Source organism: Geotrypetes seraphini, chromosome 10 (genome assembly GCF_902459505.1).
Source record: "Geotrypetes seraphini chromosome 10, aGeoSer1.1, whole genome shotgun sequence".
NCBI classification, from domain to species: Eukaryota; Metazoa; Chordata; class Amphibia; order Gymnophiona; family Dermophiidae; genus Geotrypetes; species Geotrypetes seraphini.
In genome coordinates this window covers 47,713,621-47,734,604 of record NC_047093.1, presented here as the reverse complement: position 1 = coordinate 47,734,604, position 20,984 = coordinate 47,713,621, and the positions used below count along the sequence as shown (strand labels likewise).

Here is a 20,984-nt window from a genome sequence, read left to right as displayed (position 1 = left end):
GCCCGTTCAGAGTGTTGCCTCATTAAGGCTGGCCACCGCTGTTGCTGTTTTAGGAGGCCTGAAGGTATATCAGGTCTCACCTGAGGTGGAAGGAGGAGGTTGCTCACTGAATCAGTGAATCTGTTTTTTTCAGACAATAAATTGATTCGAAGTGGTGAATCAGGCAGCTCTAATTGTGAATAGTGCTTTGTAGTATAGCAAGACTAGTAATAAGCGTAAACATTGCAAATATCAGGTCTTTTATAGAACATGAGTCTTCCACATAAATTTGTTAATATAATGCATTGTACCAGCTTATTTATGTATCAGCCTTTTTGTATACCTCTTTCGTTTCCAGGTGTGCAAGTATTACCTGTGTGGTTTTTGCCCAGCTGAATTGTTTACAAATACACGTTCTGATCTGGGTGAGTTTGTCTTTCTTACTGGAATTTTCAACACTAGGACCATTGTATAATGAATGAAGCCTACTTAATTTGATTGTTCATATAAATTTAGCTTCCATTGTAGTCCCTTTAGAACATGCAGATTGCTACTGATGGGGAGGGGGCTCTGGGGCCCATTAACTGTCTGGGTTATATCTTGCAAACTTAAAGGTTACAGTTAGAAGCATCTTGGTCAATCAGTCACTTGGAGGCAAGAACCATTCACTTAGCACTGAAGTTCATTCTCTTTTTAAGGGAAAGGCAGTTCAGTGTAATGTAAGCCCTGTATTCCACTTATACCTAAGTGGATTGCAAAAAAACAAACATAATTATAGCATGTAAACACAAAAAACCCAGTCTAAAACATAATATCTTCATGCAAGTGGCAGGGATGGAGTCCTCAGGCTCCTTTACCTCTAATTCATGCCAGATTTGCACTGGATGAATGCCAGAGGAGAGCACCTTTGCGCCACATGCCATGCAGTATGTAAAGGGGAGGTAGGAGTGTTGGGCTTAGCCGCATCCTCGTCTCTAAGACTGAGGAACCTTTGGGAGGCCTCTTTCCTGGGAGAAAATACTTTCTTGAGCCCTGGAACAGCGGTGTACCTAAGCGTAAGAGCAGGGAAGCTGTCATCCCCAAGAAACGTAAGGAAGAGTTACCTAAAGGAGACTCGGAGCTTCCTAGTACAGGTTTTTATCCTGAATTTGTTGATTTGATGTGGTGAGTCTATTTGGATTGCCGGGATCCTCATAGGAGGTCTGACAGTGAGCCAGGGGTCACACAATGTTGGGATTTAGGGAGATTATAACTGTCCTCTATCACCATAGGTTTACAGATCTATAGGAAGGTTCCTAACCTGCTCCTCTTCCTATAGATCTGTGTATGCCTGAACCTATGGTGATAGAGGACAGTTATAATCTCCCTGAATCCCAACCTGAAGGAATGGAGATTTCTTAGCCTCGAGGAGTATGATAAGAAGGTATCTTTCCCACTTACCTTTTCTACCTTATGTTAGGAACTGTGAAGGTTGAGGCAGAAGTTAATCCCTGGAAATATGCCTGTGTGAATCATAACAGTTTATGCATGTGGCTTCAGCCTAGCTCAGCCCTTTCACTTCCGAGAGGGGAAGCAGCTGAGAGCCTCTGGTTTCATATTACAAACCCCGTGCCTGCTTGTATCGGTTAACCAATTACCCTAAGCAATCTGTGAAGCACAGGGGTCACACAATGGCAGTATTCTCCCCAGAAATTTTTTCCAGCCGGGTGGCATGAAAAAGTAATTGGGCAGAATGGGGAAATATGGTGGTAGGGAAAATTAAATGTGCATTATTTTTATTAGTTAATTATTATTAATTATTTTCCAATGCTCAATATGACTTCCTTTTTTAAGGTTTGACACTTAGGCAGTGTTCCAGTAGCATTTAATAGCTGAAATTACTGCTACAAAGTTAGTGCCTCACAATACATCCACTCTTGACTACACTAAAAAAATCCACTGAAATCTTATTTGATTTCCTTATATAGAGCTATGTGATGTTGGTTCATAAACAGCGGCCCCACATATATAGATAAGAAATTTTCATTAAATAGTTTTTTGTGTATGTACCTTCAGAATGTAGCTAGGCATTTCATATTACTAGCTACAAAAAGTCTTCGTCGGTCCAATCTTTTATTAAATTTCAATAAAACAAATCTATATAAGGAAATCAAATAAGATTTCAGTAGCATTTAAGCCACCCTTGAAAAAAAGTAATTCAGATCCTCTTATTCCGAATAACTACTGACCAGTATCAAACCTTCCTTTTCTTTCAAAATTACCGTATTTGAGAGAGTGGTATTCAACCAACTTCAAACTCATGTTGAATCAGTTAATGCTTTACATCCCCGGCAATCTGGTTTTTGTTTAAGACATAGCACAGAGACTGTAGTTCCTGCCTTAGGGCTCCTTATACAAAGCTGCGATAGCAATTCTGCCACAGCAAACGCACTGAAGCCCAAAGGAATTGAATGGACTTTGGTGCATTTTCCATGGGAGAATCACACTGTGGTTTTGTAAAAGGGGCCCTTACAGAGTGAACTCCATAAGTCACCTAAACCAGTGTTTCTCAACATTTTCAAGCTAAGTACCCCCTAAGTCTAACAAATACCAACCAAGTACCCCAGCCCAAGCTCCGCCCCTGACCTAGAGAATGACACAGGGAAAAAAATTATCCCCATCATCGCCCCATCCCTACGACCACCATCCCTGTCACTGCCCCATCCCCACGATCACTGTCCCGGTCCCCACTATCCCTGCAGCATCCATGCAAGCCTCAGTACTGCAATATTTAGCTTATTCCTTCCATATAAATCAAAGTTCTGGCTGCTGAACTAGAGAAAGAGATGTTCAGCTGGCAGGGCTTTGTTTATAAATTTTTATAAACACAACTGATATACTACTTTATCCTAAAGAAAAAAAAAAGAAAATAAATAAATAGAATTTTTTTTTCTACCTTTGTTGTCTGGTTTCTGCTTCCCTCATCTTCTAATTCAATTCCTTCCATCCGCTGTCTGTCTTCTTTCTGTGTCTTCCATTTGCTCTGTTACTGTGCCTCTCCCGTCACCCATCTTATTCCCTCCGCTCCCTCATAGTCTGGCATCTCTATCTTCTTCCCTTCCAGCATCTTCTCCCCACTCTGTCTTCCCCATTTCCCTTCAGTGTCTTCTCCCCACTCTGTCTTCCCCAGTTCCCTTCAATGTTTGTTCCTTTCCTCCACCACCTTTCACTCTCATCGCCCTTCGGCACCCCTCGCGCGGCCCCCTCCCTCCTTCCTACCTACCTGAATCTATCTATCTCCCGCCCTCCCCTTTACCTTCGTGGCGCGTTTTGAGTAACATCTTCAAAGCTGTCGGAGCCTGCAAGCAGTAGCGTGCATGTGTGGGTGGAAGCTTTTCATCCGACGCAACCAGAAGTTGTGTCAGAGGAGAAGCTTCTGCCCACACATGCATGCTACTGCTTGCAGGCTCCGATGGCTTTGTGAAGAAGTTATTCAAAACGCACCACGAAGGTAAGGGGGAGGGAGGGAGATAGATAGATAGATTCAGTTAGGTAGGAAGGAGGTGGGGGGCTGCGCATGGTCACCAATTGTGCATGCCCCCCTCCCTTAACTGCGGGGACAAGGCCATTCATCACTCCACGGGGCGGTGGATCGCCTTGTCCCCGTACCCGCAGTGAGCACTTTTCCCCCCTCACCGTTTCAGCGGGTTACCTGCGGGTAACAGCCACCGTGTCATTCTCTACTCCACCCCCATTATAATAGTACTAATTGTAATGCAGTTTCTTCCATTCATTTTTCATGTACACACAATATCTTCATAATGGTAACCACAAAATTAAAAAAACAAACACAAATCACACATACGTACTGTACTTTGTGACCAGAACTTCTAATAAGGACACTACTGTACAGTATGAGACCTGAGAATATCACAACTGCCTCCTGGTTATTATATTGCTTGCATTTATGATATATTGCCAACATTTTTTGAAGTATCAATGGAAGAAAATGACGCCTTGATAAAGTTTATGCACCCACATGGCTCTGCTAGTTCATTTTACTGACCTGAAAGACTAGACATTTGTTGGGTGCCGAAACAATTTCTCATTTCTGTGCTCTCTGCTCCATCGGTTACATCATCTGGGTGACAATATCAGATTTCAAAAGCAAATGTGGCTCATAAATTCAATAAAATGTAATGAAGGAACGAAGACAGCTTGGGACCCTAGGTTAAGCTGCCCATTATTGGCTTAGGAATCAGACAGATAACATGCTCAAGGCTTTGGAACCTTGATGAAGAAACCAAGACTGCAGGCTTGGGGACGTGCACCAGGAGACCCACCAATGGCTGGTATTGCATGACTATCAGCTGTAACCTATATGGCGATGGCAGGTTCAAATTTATTGATCTGGTATTGGCAGTGCCACCATGGACAAGCGCAGTCAAATATGTTCCTTATAAATATACAAAGAACAGTCCTATAACAAGTGCAACTTGAAGAGCTACCATATTTGGATGTTAATGTATGCTGTTACCACAGAAACTTCTTTGACCCTTATTTTTTTTAAGCACTGTTTGCTCACATTAAAAAAACAAAACCAACTTTTTCAGGGGGTTTGAAACAACGTTTTGTTTCTAGTAGAGCTAGTTTAAAAATGTTTGTAGATTCTTTTATGCAAAAGCAATTGAAAATACCCTATTTTTAATGTTTTTGGGGTTTGTTTGGTTTGTTTGAAAAATCACAAAATTTAAAGTCGAATTGTAAAGTAATGAGATTAGCTTATAAATTGAAATTATATATTTGAGAACAGTCATGTCACAAAATAGACAAAACTTTAAGGGGATAGCTTCATTATTACAGGAGCCATAGAATGCTAAACTTTGAAATTTTTAGTGCATCCATTTTTTTTTAATCCACTTTGAGGCTTTTATGTATGCCAGTTTAAAAAAAAATGAATATTTGCATTAGTTCCATTGAATAGATTGTAAAAAGGTGTATAAGATCACCAAGTTTCATTTATTTTGCTCATATGACCAAGGAAATACTTTGACTCAAAGCTGCGAAAAATTTACAAGGATACTGTACTTGGTCATGGTATATTATCTCCACAAGTATTCCACTGGTGGATCTAAAACTTTACCAGAGTTCAGTTGGGTTATGTAGGATTCAGCATGCAAAATTTCATCAAAATCCGTGATGGTGAGATGGGGAGTCCTAGACCACTTGACATGGAATTACCCATCTGGGGAGTATAAAATGTAAGAATATTTCTCTTGGCATCCACAGCAGTTGAGTTGAAATTGCATTATTTCCTTGGGCAATGTCCGTGATCATAGTCTGTGAATATACACTTCTCCCTCCGTATTCATGGCTTCAGCATTCGCGGTTTCGATTATATACGGTTTTTAGCTTGCTAGCTCCTCCCCCCCAAAAAAAATTACATTACCTTGCATAGAGAAATCACTGATTCCCAGCACTTTCTTCACCGTGTTTTGCCTCTCCTTCTGGAACAGTCCAGGTCTCCCATCATGTTATTCGCGGTTTCACCATATTCACAATGGTTTTTAATAGAAAACAGCGAATAACACATGAAAAAGTTATTTGCGGTTTTTCTGTATTCGCAGGTCTGTTAATCCCCTATCACAGCGAATTCGGAGGGAGAAGTGTATAGTCATATGTTAATGGTATGTTCATTTTTCAGATCTGCTTTGGCAATAGTAAATTGGCAATTTCAGGGCTGCTACACTCTTTATACTTGTAATGATGCCTCTGAAAGCCCAATATTCTTGGTCTCTATCTACTGGTTTGAAAGCATAACCTATTTGCCTGGACTGGTCTAGCAGGAGTCAAGCAAAGGAAATTAGCAAGTAAGAACAAATTTCACTTTCTCTGTCATAAAACCTAGAAGGAAATTGGCTTTCCTAGAAGCAGAAGTCATCTGCAAAGTTCTATCAGCACTTTCTCTTGGATGAGTATCTGCACTTTAGAGCTGCTTTCTAAATGATGAAATAATTCCCTCAGGAAATTTAGCATGTGTAGTTAGAATATGTAAACTAGGTAATCGGGCAGACTGTGGATCATATGATTCAAAGTAAATATTGTTGCACAAGTTTTTAAAATCCCAAAAGTAAACAAGAACTGGGAAATACATAGGTTGGTATTTTCAGAATAAGATTTGTACACTGCTTTGAGGTACAGTATTACCGGACTTGAAAGGAGGTTAATCAGTTTTTTAAATAACTAAACTAAATTTCTCTGTGGTGGTCTAGAAGAGCAAAATAGTGCTTTGTATTCCCAACTTCACACTTTTTTTTTTTTTTTAATATAATTATATATATATATATATATATATATATACATATACACGAGTTCAAAGTTTTTTATGTTTACTTTTAGGTCCTTGTGAAAAGATTCATGATGAAAATCTACGCAAGCAGTAAGTATATGCTGCTGATTTCAGTTTTTTTCTGCAATTGTTGCTTCTTTTTTTGTGAAATGTTTATTGTGCATACATGGTTACATTTCTCCTCCTGATGATTTTATGAAGTCAGTTAACATGCGTTTTCATATCTTGCTTAGATTACAGTAATATCTTATTTTCTGATCTTCCTAAACTTATCATTTATGAAATCCTCACTGTTCATACTTCTGAACTCCTAATCAAATAGCATTGTCCAATCCCACCCACCCCTATGCTCACATATATAGACCCACCTACCTGTTGCCTAACCAAGTCCAACTGACACAGAATCAAGGTAACAAAAAATATAATTCAACAACCCAAATGCTATATACCTTAAACTTATAATAATCTTACCCATCATGTTCTTTCCTATCCCAGTTATCATATTTATCCCAGGACAAGCAGGCAGCATATTCTTGACTGATGGGTGACGGCACCGACGGAGCCCCGGTACGGACAATTTTAGAGTGATTGCACTCTAAGAACTTTTTAGAAAGTTCTAGCTCGGCCGCACCGCGCACGCGCGAGTGCCCTCCCGCCCGACAGGGGCGCGCGGTCCCTCAGTTTCTTAGTTTCCGCGGAGCTAAGAAGACGCGTTTTCAACGGCTGTTGAAATTTTCTCCTAACTTGCCTTCCCGCTCGCGTAAACGTTTTGGCTTAAATTGCCTTTTTTCTTTCTTTCCATTTAAAAAAAAAAAAACTTTCATTTTTATTCTTCAGTTTTCGGTTTTCCCCGGCGGGGCCTTCTGCCACCATCGAAGCCTCGGCCTTCGATTTGGCGGAAGCCGTTTTTACTTTCATGCCCCCTCAACCGGGTTTTAAAAAGTGCCAGCGGTGTGCTAGGCCTATATCTCTCACGGACCCACACAACTGGTGTTTACAGTGTTTGGGTCCTGAGCATCAGGCCTCTTCTTGCACCCGCTGTGCTACTTTAAAAAAACGGACATTGAAAAATCGCCAAATTCAGCAGCGATTGTTATTCGGTGCCGAGATGTCCGACCCCGTTCCTTCGACTCCGGCTTCGGCACCGATTCAGTCGGCACCCTCGTCTTCGACGCCGCGTGATTCCACACCGGCATCTCAACAGTCAGGTAAGCCGGCTAAGAAGCCTTCCCCGCTGGAACGTCTTCCGGCCTCGAGTGCAGTGAGTCCAATCCTGCCGCCTGTAAGACGCCAGCGGAAGCGCTCCGCCCCTATAGAGGTGAGTCCCTCGACATCGGGCTCCTCATCTCCGGGGCGTCGAGCGGCACCGCAGGTACCGCAGAAGAAAAAAGCGGTACCGGTGCCATCCCTCGATGACCGCATTACGGCCATCCTTCAGGTGCAGCTTAAGGAGCAATTAGAACGACTCCTTCCTGCTATCATGACACCGAACCTTCCGGTGCCAGTCCGCACCGAGCCACCGGTACCGGTTGTGGATCAACCCGTATCGATACCGATTGTGGAACCCGTGTTACCCGCTTCCACTGTCTCGGTACCGCTTCACCTAACCTCATCGGTATCGATGCCAGTCCTTGCACCGGAGCCGAGAGCTCACCATCAATCGGTGCAGACTTCGGCACCGGTGCGACCGATAACTTCTCCTGACTCGGTATCGATGAGGTCGGGTAAGTCGGTGCGCAAAACCCGACACATGCAAACGTCGACACCTGAGTCTCGGGACCATTCTTCCCATGTCAGGGACCCTGATCTGTGGGGAGACTCAGAGGAACCCTTTCTTTCTGAAGGCGAATGTTCCTCAGAGGAGGAGGATTCGGCTGTCCCTGACCCATCCTCCAAACAGGCCACTTCCTCTTTCTCTAGTTTTTTGAAAGAGATGTGTGAGTCCTTGTCCATTCCTTTGGAGGCTGAATCCAAAAAGTCTAAAGCTTTTTTGGATGCCCTTGATTTTGATCAGCCTCCAAAGGAATTTTTGAAACTTCCCCTTCATGACATCTTGAGGGAAACTTTCTATAAGAATTTAGAGACTCCTTTAACTGTCCCAGGGGCCCCACGTAAACTGGATTCTCTATATAAGGTAATTCCCATTCCTGGGTTCGACAAACCTCAACTTCCACATGAATCCTTATTTGTCGAATCCACCCTTAAAAAGACTTCAGGAGCCAGTGTATATGCATCTGTCCCTCCTGGCAGAGAAGGAAGGGCCATGGATAAATTTGGTAAGAGGCTCTACCAAAATGCTATGTTAGCAAATAGGGCTAGTAATTATGCTTTTCATTTTTCTTTTTATTTAAAGCATCTCCTTACCACCATGGCTTCTTTCGAAAAATATCTTCCTTCACGAAAGCATCCTGCTTTTCACACATGCTTGTCGTCTCTTCTACAATTACGTAAGTTTATGGTTAGATCCATATATGACACCTTTGAACTTACATCCAGAGCGACAGCAATGTCAGTAGCTATGCGTCGTTTGGCCTGGCTTCGGGTATCCGAGCTTGATGTTAACCATCAAGATCGGTTAGCCAATGCCCCATGCCTAGGGGATGAGCTCTTTGGGGATTCCATGGACTCAACCACACAAAAGCTCTCTGCTCATGAGACGCGCTGGGATACCCTGCTCAAAAATAAAAAGAAGCCTCCTCCGCCAAGACCATACAGGCAGCAATCGGCCTATCAACGCCGCTTCACAGCTCGTCCATTGACTACCACTGCTCAGCAACCTAGGCGTCAGAGGCAACAACAACGTCAGCCTCCCAGACAACAGCAGCAGCAACAAGCTGTAAAACAACCTCCTCAGCAGAAGTCACAGCCCTTTTGACTTCATTCTCCACAGTATAGCCAGTATCCCTATTCCTGCTCTCCTGCCTCAGCCTATAGGAGGTCGACTTTCTCTGTTCCTCAGCCGGTGGGAAGTAATCACATCGGACCAATGGGTCCTCAACATCATCCGCCACGGCTACTCTCTCAACTTTCAGACTCTTCCACCTCAAAGCCTGCCAAAAGAGTCTGCTTTGAACAGTCCTCAATCGACCCTCCTTATTCAGGAGGTCCAATCCCTCCTCCTTCTGAACGCTATAGAGGAAGTTCCTCTAGATCAAAAGGGGCAGGGATTCTACTCCCGTTACTTTCTAGTTCCCAAAAAGACAGGAGATCTCAGACCTATCCTGGATCTTCGCGATCTCAACATTCATCTAGTAAAAGAAAAATTCAAGATGCTTTCTTTAGCCATCCTTTATCCCCTTCTAAATCAAAACGACTGGCTATGCTCCCTCGATCTCAAAGAGGCTTACACTCACATACCGATCAATGTAACCTCAAGACCATATCTCCGATTCATGATCAATCATTGTCATTACCAGTACAAGGTGCTGCCCTTCGGTCTTGCCTCATCTCCAAGGGTATTCACCAAATGTCTCATTGTGGTAGCGGCATTTCTACGCTCTCACCACCTGCATGTATTTCCTTACCTGGACGATTGGTTGATCAAAGACACTTCCGCTCAAGCAGTCCTTCTGGCCACCAACCACACCATCCAGTTTCTACAACTTCTGGGATTCGAGATCAATCTACCCAAATCTCATATCATTCCCACTCAGAGACTTCAATTCATTGGAGCGATCCTGGATACACTCCTCATGAGAGCTTTCCTACCATCCAATCGTCTCCAGACTCTTCAGTCTCTATGTCACCAGGTGCTTCCTCTGCCGTCCATCTCAGCAAGACAAATGATGGTACTCTTGGGGCACATGGCATCCACAGTTCATGTCACACCTCATGCCCGTCTTCACCTGCGCACTCCTCAATGGACCCTTGCTACCCAGTGGTCCCAAGCGTCGGATCCTTGCTCACGACACATATCTGTGACATCATCTCTTCGTCAGTCTCTTCAATGGTGGTTGGTATCCTCAAATCTATCCAGAGGTCTTCTGTTCCATCAACCTCCTCATCAACTAGTCATCACCACCGACGCCTCTCTGTACGCATGGGGAGCTCACTTGAACGAGTTCCAGACTCAAGGTCTTTGGTCAGCCCAGGAAAGGAAGCATCAAATCAATTTCCTGGAACTCAGAGCGATGTTTTACGCCCTCAAGGCCTTCCAACATCTTCTCTTTCCTCAGGTCCTTCTGTTGTGCACAGACAATCAGGTTGCGATGTACTACATCAACAAACAGGGTGGGACAGGCTCTCGCCTTTTATGCCAGGAAGCCCAGAAGATCTGGACTTGGGCCATAGATCACCATCTCTTCCTGAAAGCTATATACATTCAGGGGAAACAGAATTCCTTAGCGGACAAACTCAGCAGAATTCTCCAACCTCACGAGTGGACACTCGATCCCGTGACTCTGCAGTCTATCTTCGATCAATGGGGCACTCCTCAGATAGACCTCTTTGCAGCTCCTCACAATCATCAGCTGCCCCTATTCTGCTCCAGACTTTACTCTCCACACCGTCTAACAGCAGATGCTTTTCTCCTCGACTGGTCGAATCTGTTCCTGTACGCCTTCCCTCCTCTGCCTCTCATGTTGAGAACCTTGTTCAAGCTCAAGAGGGAACGAGCCACCATGATTCTGATTGCTCCGAGGTGGCCCAGGCAACATTGGTTCTCCCTTCTACTTCAACTCAGTTCCAGGGAACCTTTTCTTCTTCCTCTGTTTCCTTCTCTGCTTACCCAACAGCAGGGAACCCTTCTGCATCCCAACCTTCAGTCTCTACACCTGATGGCTTGGTATCTCTCGGGCTGAACTCGACTGATACTCTTTTGTCTCAGCCCGTTCGTTCCATTCTGGATGCCTCCAGGAAACCAGCCACTCTACAATGTTACCATCAAAAGTGGACGAGATTTTCTTCCTGGTGTCTTCTTCATCATCTTGATCCCACTTCCCTAGCAGTGGAGGCGTTGTTGGATTATCTTCTTTCTTTGTCTGACTCTGGCCTGAAGTCCTCTTCCATCAGGGTCCACCTCAGTGCCATTGCAGCTTTTCATGAGCCAGTCCATGGAAAACTTCTTTCAGCTCATCCCCTGGTGTCCAGGTTCATGCGTGGGCTTTTCAATGTGAAACCACCTCTTAAAGCCCCTCCGGTTATCTGGGATCTCAATGTGGTTCTTTCAGCTTTAATGAAACCTCCATTTGAACCTTTAGCTACTTCTCCTTTCAAATTTCTCACTTGGAAAGTACTTTTCCTTATTGCTCTTACCTCTGCCAGGAGAGTCAGTGAGCTTCATGCACTGGTTGCAGATCCACCTTTTACGGTTTTTCACCATGACAAGGTGGTTCTGCGCACACATCCAAAGTTTCTCCCCAAGGTTGTTTCTGAATTTCATCTCAACCAATCCATTGTTCTACCGGTTTTCTTTCCAAAACCTCATTCTCATTCTGGGGAACAAGCTCTGCATACTTTGGATTGTAAAAGGGCTCTTGCTTACTATCTGGAGCGTACGAAACCCCACAGATCAGTTCCCCAGCTTTTTCTGTCCTTTGATCCGAATAAATTGGGACGTCCTGTTTCTAAACGTACGTTGTCTAATTGGCTAGCAGCGTGCATTTCATTCTGTTATGCTCAGACCGGACTGACACTGGAAGGTTCTGTCACGGCCCATAGAGTCAGAGCAATGGCAGCATCTGTAGCTTTCCTCCGTTCCACTCCTATTGAGGAAATCTGCAAAGCTGCTACTTGGTCCTCAGTTCACACTTTTACATCTCATTATTGTCTGGATGCATTCTCCAGAAGGGATGGTCACTTCGGCCAATCTGTTTTACAAAATTTGTTTTCTTAATGGCCAACCTTCCCTCCATCCCTCTTTTTGTTAGCTTAGAGGTCACCCATCAGTCAAGAATATGCTGCCTGCTTGTCCTGGGATAAAGCACAGTTACTTACCGTAACAGGTGTTATCCAGGGACAGCAGGCAGATATTCTTGCGTCCCACCCACCTCCCCGGGTTGGCTTCTTAGCTGGCTTATACTAACTGAGGGACCGCGCGCCTCTGTCGGGCGGGAGGGCACTCGCGCGTGCGCGGTGCGGCCGAGCTAGAACTTTCTAAAAAGTTCTTAGAGTGCAATCACTCTAAAATTGTCCGTACCGGGGCTCCGTCGGTGCCGTCACCCATCAGTCAAGAATATCTGCCTGCTGTCCCTGGATAACACCTGTTACGGTAAGTAACTGTGCTTTCTGGGTCATAGACTGTAAAGTCCACCTGGTATTGTCCTAGGTTCCAAATGCTGAAGTTGCCATCCAAGCTCACTCCAGGCTATCCAACCATCCTGTTTGCAGGATATTTACCATAAAGTCTGTCCAGTAACATCCTCATGTTCCAAGTTAGTGGAGTTCCCATCGATGCCCTCCCAGCCCATCTTACACCAAATCACCATATATGGGACACAGACCGTGCAAGTCTGACCAGTATCAGCTGGTGTTAGCTGATACCTTAAACTTCTAATAATCTTACCCATCATGTTCTTTCCTATCCCAGTTATCATCAACCAAAAAATGCTTCTCAACACAGCCCCCACAACCTGAGAGAAATCTCATTTTTCTCATACACCCCTACCACAAAAAAAATATCTATCTTCCTCACAACTGCCAGATCAGTAACTATCAAAGACATCATTCTAATAGACCTCACAGATAAAAACTGGGACATTGTCCTGATTATTAAAGCCTGGCTTAAAGACAATGATAGTTACACTAGGCATATGTCCCTTAGGCTATCAAGTTTTACCAGGCTCTCGTACACACAAAAAAGGAGGAGAAACAGCCATTCCTTGCCCATGACCAAGGGATTCCAGAGAAATGTATATTGGTACTAGATCCCAATATGTCACATGTGGATAAAAACTTGTATTGAAAAAAACATGCACTATTAAGGATAACTATGGCAAATTGTAACCTGGAAACTCAAATATTTTTGTTTGTATCAAGTTAGGATGCAACCTTGTATTGTAAACTTGTTCTGTAATTGGCAAATTGTAACCTGTCAACGATATAATATATGTTTAAACTGTAAGCCGTTTTGAGCTCTTTGGGGACAACGGGATAAAAAAAAAAATGAAATAAATAAAACCCCTTACATTTATTTACTGCCAAATCATTTCACAGCTGATTTTCCTTTTATCTCTCTACTTTTGTCTCTTGCTTTATCTTTGCTCTTCCAACAGTCTACTCTTGGTTTCAAAATGCTTCATCTGTTCCTATTTTTATGACATGTGCTCAAATGTCTCCAGTTTCTATAAGTGGAACACAGTAATTTGTTTTGCTTAGATTCTTAAATTTTTCTTTGGTTATCTTTTCACTTTAGCACATGTGACAACTTGTAGATTATCTACAGTAGTACTGTGTAAGGCACCCTATTAAAAGCACCAAATAAAATTGAAAAGAATAATATGCCATGGTCTTGAGTACAAAATCTGGTTAAAGTGTATAGCAGACATCAGAAAAGGGCAAACTGGAAAGAGATTATAAATGATGGCCAATAGAGAATACCGTATTTTCGCGGATATAACGCGCGCGTTATACGTGATTTTACGTACCGCGCATACCCCTCGCGCGTTATATGCCTGAGCGCGGTATACAAAAGTTTTTAAACATAGTTCCCACCCCGCCCGACGCCCGATTCACCCCCCCAGCAGGACCGCTCGCACCCCCACCCCGAACGACCGCTCGCACGCGCTCCCACCCGCACCCGCATCCACGATCGGAGCAAGAGGGAGCCCAAGCCCTCTTGCCCGGCCGACTCCCCGACGTCCGATACATCCCCCCCCCGGCAGGACCACTCGCACCCTCACCCCGAAGGACCGCCGACTCCCCAACAATATCGGGCCAGGAGGGAGCCCAAACCCTCCTGGCCACGGCGACCCCCTAACCCCACCCCGCACTACATTACGGGCAGGAGGGATCCCAGGCCCTCCTGCCCTCGACGCAAACCCCCTCCCCCCAACGACCGCCCCCCCCCAAGAACCTCCGCCCGTCCCCCAGCCGACCCGCGACCCCCCTGGCCGACCCCCACGACACCCCCACCCGCCTTCCCCGTACTTTGTGTAGTTGGGCCAGAAGGGAGCCCAAACCCTCCTGGCCACGGCGACCCCCTAACCCCACCCCGCACTACATTACCGGCAGGAGGGATCCCAGGCCCTCCTGCCCTCGACGCAACCCCCCCTCCCTCCAACGACCGCCCCCCCCCCAAGAACCTCCGACCGACCCGCGACCCCCCTGACCGACCCCCCCACCCCCCTTCCCCGTACCTTTGGAAGTTGGCCGGACAGACGGGAGCCAAACCCGCCTGTCCGGCAGGCAGCCAACGAAGGAATGAGGCCGGATTGGCCCATCCGTCCTAAAGCTCCGCCTACTGGTGGGGCCTAAGGCGCGTGGGCCAATCAGAATAGGCCCTGGAGCCTTAGGTCCCACCTGGGGGCGTGGCCTGAGGCACATGGGCCAAACCCGACCATGTGTCTCAGGCCGCGCCCCCAGGTGGGACCTAAGGCTCCAGGGCCTATTCTGATTGGCCCACGCGCCTTAGGCCCCACCAGTAGGCGGAGCTTTAGGACGGATGGGCCAATCCGGCCTCATTCCTTCGTTGGCTGCCTGCCGGACAGGCGGGTTTGGCTCCCGTCTGTCCGGCCAACTTCCAAAGGTACGGGGAAGGGGGGTGGGGGGGTCGGCCAGGGGGGTCGCGGGTCGGTCGGAGGTTCTTGGGGGGGGGCGGTCGTTGGAGGGAGGGGGGTTTGCGTCGAGGGCAGGAGGGCCTGGGATCCCTCCTGCCCGTAATGTAGTGCGGGGTGGGGTTAGGGGGTCGCCGTGGCCAGGAGGGTTTGGGCTCCCTTCTGGCCCAACTACACAAAGTACGGGGAAGGCGGGTGGGGGTGTCGTGGGGGTCGGCCAGGGGGGTCGCGGGTCGGCTGGGGGACGGGCGGAGGTTCTTGGGGGGGGGGGCGGTCGTTGGGGGGAGGGGGTTTGCGTCGAGGGCAGGAGGGCCTGGGATCCCTCCTGCCCGTAATGTAGTGCGGGGTGGGGTTAGGGGGTCGCCGTGGCCAGGAGGATTTGGGCTCCCTCCTGGCCCAATATTGTCGGGGAGTCGGCGGTCCTTCGGGGTGGGGGTGCGAGTGGTCCTGCCGAGGGGGGAGAAGAATCGGACGTCGAGGGGGGGCAGGCTTTCAGGATGGGGACAGGACTTCAAGGGGGGACAGGCAGACCTTCAAGGGGGGACAGGCAGACCTTCAAGGGGGGACAGGACTTCAAGGGGGACAGGCACGGAGAGGCGGGGCAGTGCACCGAAAGTCAGGGCGGGTGAACGGTGAGTCGGGGCAACCAGAGGAGAGTCGGGGCAGTGCACCGAAAGTCAGGGTGAGTCGGGGCAACCAGATGAGAGTCGGGGAGGGCGAAAGGAGAGTCGGGGTGGCCAGAGGAGAGTCGGGGAGAGCGAAAGGAGAGTCGGGGTGGCCAGAGGAGAGTCGGGCAGCATGCGCGTTATATGCCTGAGCGCGGTATAGAAAAGTTTTTGTACATATCATCGTGATTTCTGCGCGCTATACCCCTGTGCGCGTTTTACAATGGTGCGCGTTATATCCGCGAAAATACGGTAATGCTTGGACAAAGATTCATCCCCATCCCCTTACTGTCCCCGTAGTCTTCATCTTTCTGCTTTGCACGGGGAGATGCAGGGAAGAAAATTATTTTCTGTGATTTTATGGGCCTAAGGCATTGCAAATATACATTTTAAGCCTATACCATGTTTCCCTGAGTAAAAGACCTATCCCGAAAATAAGCCCTAGCATGATTTTTAAAGATGCTCCTAATATAAGCCCTCTCCACAAGGGATGGAATTAAAAAAAAGCGTGGGATAAACATAGAGGATCTCTAATTAGAAAATGAAGAATGTAAAATTAAAGAGCTAAGGCTGATACTGGTCAGACTTGCACGGTCTGTGTCCCATATGTGGTGATTTGGTGTAAGTTTGGCTGGGGAGAGCATCGATGGGAACTCCACTAACTTGGAACATAAGGATGTTACTGGACAGACTTTATGGTAAATATCCTGCAAACAGGATGGTTGGATAGGCTGGAGTGAGCTTGGAAGGCAACTTCAGCATTTGGAACCTAGGACAATACCAAAGAAATATCAAAGAAGAGACAAGTTAATTTAATCATGTATTTTAATGGGTATAACTAATGGGGCAGACTGGTTGGACCGTTCAGGTCTTTATCTGCCATCATTTACTATGTTACCCCCCAAAATAAGCCCTAGTTAAGATCGCCCCCCCCCCCCCAAATGTCCCTGGCACTAGTGCTGCCCTATTCACCGAAAAAAATCAGACTCATCAGTTCAGCGACTCCCCCAACCCTCTGAGAACTGACATGCCTCTGCTTCAAGTCCTCCAAAAACCAGCGGCAGCGCTCTGAATGGGCTGCTTCACGGCCTTCTCCTCTGGGGCCTTCCCTCTGCCGCATCACTGATGACATCTGATGAGGCATGCTGGGTTCTGCATTGTGCACAGAAAACCAAACTTCAGCTCAGTACTAGTGATATTTTAGTCAAGCTCTTCCAAAAATTTTAGTTCATATTCAGTTCAGAAAATAAAACAAGACGTGATATTTTTTTGTTTATTTGTTTTGTGAGCAAACAGACACAATTGCAAACATATCAAGATCAGCCCTCAGAATATCACACACAAATTACTTGGTGCTTTTTTCAGTATAAAAGCAAATAAATAGCACATGGCTTAATGCTTTTCTCAGTGTGACGTGAAACCAAACAGCATAAATAGACAATGTCCATTTCCAAGTAATAAAGCAAAGCCAGAAAATTAAAAAAAAAAATCCAATCAGGTCCAGCCCTCAGAATATCACAAGCAAATAACTTAGGGCCTCTTTTACAAAGCCACAGTAGCCACACCGAAGCCCATAGGAAGTGAAGAGCTTTGGTGTGTTTACAGCGACCTCACTACCGCAACCTCAAAAAAGAGTGCTTTTCTCTGTCATTTCCAGGAACCTTGAAACCTGTACAGACAATGCTTTAACAGTAACCTATAGCACATGGCTTATTGCCTTTTCAGTGAGAAACCAAACAGCCCAAACAGACAAAATAATATATCAGTGTCCACTATAACTGTTCAATTTAGCAATAAGTTTTAGAAATACTTTCCAAGCTACTAAACAAACTGGATTAGTACAGATTTATTCTACATAGACATTTAATGCTATCAGAATAACTGGCCTCTTTCACACAGACACCAAGCATGGGGTACATATCTACAAACAAAAAGTAGAAATATGTAGACAAAACGTAAACTGAACCGCCAAGAAGCTAGACTCTTCATACAGTGCTACACCAGAGAAACAATGACACATGTCCCGTAATACTGTGCAAAATATAAAACTGACAAATAATAATCGCCACTTTACAAATTAACAAATGATTAAAACCAAAAATGGGAAATAAGATAATTGTCATATTATTGTACTAATATATTTTTCAATAAGCTTTCAGAGGCCAAAAGCTCCTTCCTCGGGTCAGTACAGAACACTACAGTTATGGTATCCTGTCCTGACTTGAGGAAGGGAATTTAGGTCTATTCTATTGCTTCCCTGTCTCTGGATAAGATTTGTTTTTATATCAATACTTTTTCAAGTATTTAAGTATTTGTATCATATCTGCCCTGTTCCTCCTTTACTCTGGGGTATATAGTTTCAGCTGTCTTCTCATCTTTTGGTGCAAACATCATACCATTGTTGGCACCTTCTACTGAACTGCTTCAACTCTTATGTCCTTAGCAAGATGCAGCCTCCAAAACTGCTCCCCAAATGCATTACTCTGTATTTCTTTGCATTAAATTTTAACAGCCAAATATTACTATTCTAATTTCCATAGATTGTTTCTCCTATTTTCCACTCCCTCTAGGATGTCCATTAGAATGTTGCAAAAATTTTTTTTTGTCATCCACAAAAAGGCAATGTCACTCACAACTGAATACAATCAGGCCCCAGTACCAATCCTTGAGGCACTCCACTACTTACCTGTCTTTCTTCAGCATGAATTCCATTTCCAACCACCTTTTATCTGTCAGTTAATTAATTTTCAATCTAGTTCACCATCTTAGTTCACCATCTAGTTCACCTCCTTTTATCAAGCTATGCTAGCGGGGTTAGTGTGTTGGAAATTTCATCACGCGCTAACCCCTGCGGCCGGCTAAAAAACTAACGCCTGCTCAGTGCAGGTAGGGGTTTAACGCGTGGGTATTACGCGCGTTAAACCCCTACCGCAGCTTGATAAAAGGGGCCCTTAGTCCTAACTTCAACCTGTATTCATGAGTCTTCTGTGAAGAACTGTGTCAAAAGATTTGCTGAAATCCAAATAGACTACAATAACATACCATGTCTTATACCTGTCAAATTTCAACTGGGATTCTATGTGGCTTTCAATGAGACACAGAAGTCACATTACATTTTTGGTTAAGAATTAAGTAGACTACATCCGGCTTGTGTCTTATATCCAGTTCTCTGCTCATCTAGTCCAGGGGTCGGCAACCTGCGGCTTGCGAGCGACATGTGACTGTGGCTCTCCAAGCCTGGACCTTTTAATCCTCCTCCCAACCCCACGATTGCCCCAATCCATGCCCGGGCCTACCGAGGTACCTGGTGCTCCAGTGGGGGATTTTCTTGGCAGGAACGCAGCCCTCTTGCTCCTGCTTCACAGCTACCGTCTAAAATGGCTGCTATGACTCTTGCAGCAGCTTGCGGTACTACAGGAAATGCCATGAGCAGCCACATAATTTTGTTTTACCTTGAATTCCTATTTTGTTACTTTTCAACATCAACATCAGTCTAGAATATCCCATTCTCTATCAGTTTTTACAGATGTAAAAGAAAGCTAAGTGGTAGAATTATGTCACCTGGAGAGAGGAAACCTTCATATACACCATCATTTGAAAGTGCTATAATCTCACAATATCAGGAGAATAACGTTGGTCTCTCTAGTGGAAAGAGAAAATTTATCTATTAGGTTATGTTATATGTGATCTTATATCCTCCCAAATCCTTGCAAAGTGGAGTTTGAGGTGGGTTACAAATAGCATTATCACTACACAAAAATAAACATACAATGCATAAATCAGACTACATTATCTTTAGTAAAATATTTAATTACTGCCAATACCAGCATCCATTTCTAGATTTGAATGGAGAACCCCTAAAACAGGAACCAGCAGATATATTTGTCAAATTGGTTTGGAAGTCATACATGCAGTTTACAAGCTATTGCAGCAAATTTTCTAGTCTTTTTAACCATACCCATACTTGAAGTTATAATATCTGATGCCCCAGAATTTTGTCTTGGTATACATGTATGGGTACAATTATTTTATGTATTTATTTTCTGTTAGATATGAGAAGAGCTCTCGCTTCATGAAAGGTGGATATGAAAGAGACTTTCTTCGGTACTTACAAAGCTTACTTGCAGAAGTGGAGCGTCGAATTCGAAGAGGCCATGCTCGTTTGGCACTGTCGCAGAGTCAGCAGGCTTCTGGTGTAAGTAGCATGTGCATATCTTCAAGAGTTAGATAGATTGAAAAAAGATTGGAGATTTATTAAATTTAAACTTTTACAAATGGTCTATCCAGTCTACCCATCCGCAACATCTACTATCTCCTTTCTCTTAAAAGATCCCACATGCCAGTTCATTTTAAAAGTATATGGCTGAGCGGTGCCAGCTTTAGGAGCTACACCTGGACCCCCAGGTCCCTTCCCCACCCTCCCTCCAGTGATTGAGAACATGATTTGCTCTCTGTTTTCTTCTTTCCCATGTTTGTTTTGAAAAAAAAAAAAAAGAGAGAGAGACCAAGTTCAGTGTCGGGGTTTTCTGCCCCGACAGTTCTGAACAACCTGCAACTACCAGCACTAACATTGATGTTGGTTTGAATGGAATGTGCGGCCTTTGTGTTTCCTTTGAAAGGGGGATGTTGGGGGCTACTCGTTTCGGTGTCGCTTGTGTGTATGGTAGAAGAGGTGGTGAAATGGTGTTCACGCTGCGATAAGTGGCGAACACTGTTGAGACTGTGTTTGAATGGTTGTTCGGAGGGCTCCAGTGGAAAAAACATTATGACGCCAAAGGATCTGGGTCTTTCCCACAAGCATGACGTGCATGCAAGTTTTCCCACGCTTTCGGCAGCACTGCCGTTCTCGCTTCCTTCTTCCCCAGGGTTGGATTTTTTCGGTGGGTGCCGCAACCAGCGTTTTGTCTCAGTTGGAAGCATCTGCAGGCATGGGCGGTGCTACTTCAGTCGGGCTCGGAGGCTTTTTCTCCCAAGTTTGTGCTTTTAATGCACAAAGCATTCTTATTGCATGGGACCCATCCTTCTCTGGTGTTTTTGGAGGGAGGCTTGGCTCAGAGGTTGGCTGCCCAGATTTGAGTTGGTTCTGGACTGGGTCAGCAGGAGGCAAAACGCTGCAGAGTGATGTCGGTGGCAAGATAAGAACCTATCCTAGGTTCAGATGTGTCTCTCTTGCTCTCTTTCTCGCTCTCTGCCGAGAGAGCCCCTTGCTACAATCGTCGGCAGGAGGGTGCCCAACCCCTCCTGCAGGGAGAGCCTCCCCCCTCAACTATGATCGCTGGCAGGGGGGTGCCCAAACATTCC

At 45.4% G+C, this 20,984-nt stretch overlaps 1 protein-coding gene across 1 annotated transcript in view; it reads left to right on the top strand.

Annotated features, from left to right (window-relative positions):
* The window catches only part of LUC7L3 (LUC7 like 3 pre-mRNA splicing factor), a 79,085-nt gene that overhangs the window by 18,521 nt on the left and 39,580 nt on the right, over window positions 1-20,984 (top strand). The window contains exons 2-4 of the mRNA XM_033962080.1: window positions 338-404; window positions 6,358-6,397; window positions 19,734-19,878. Of these exons, the coding sequence (XP_033817971.1) occupies window positions 338-404; window positions 6,358-6,397; window positions 19,734-19,878 (252 nt within the window). The remainder of the gene's footprint in view (window positions 1-337; window positions 405-6,357; window positions 6,398-19,733; window positions 19,879-20,984) is intronic.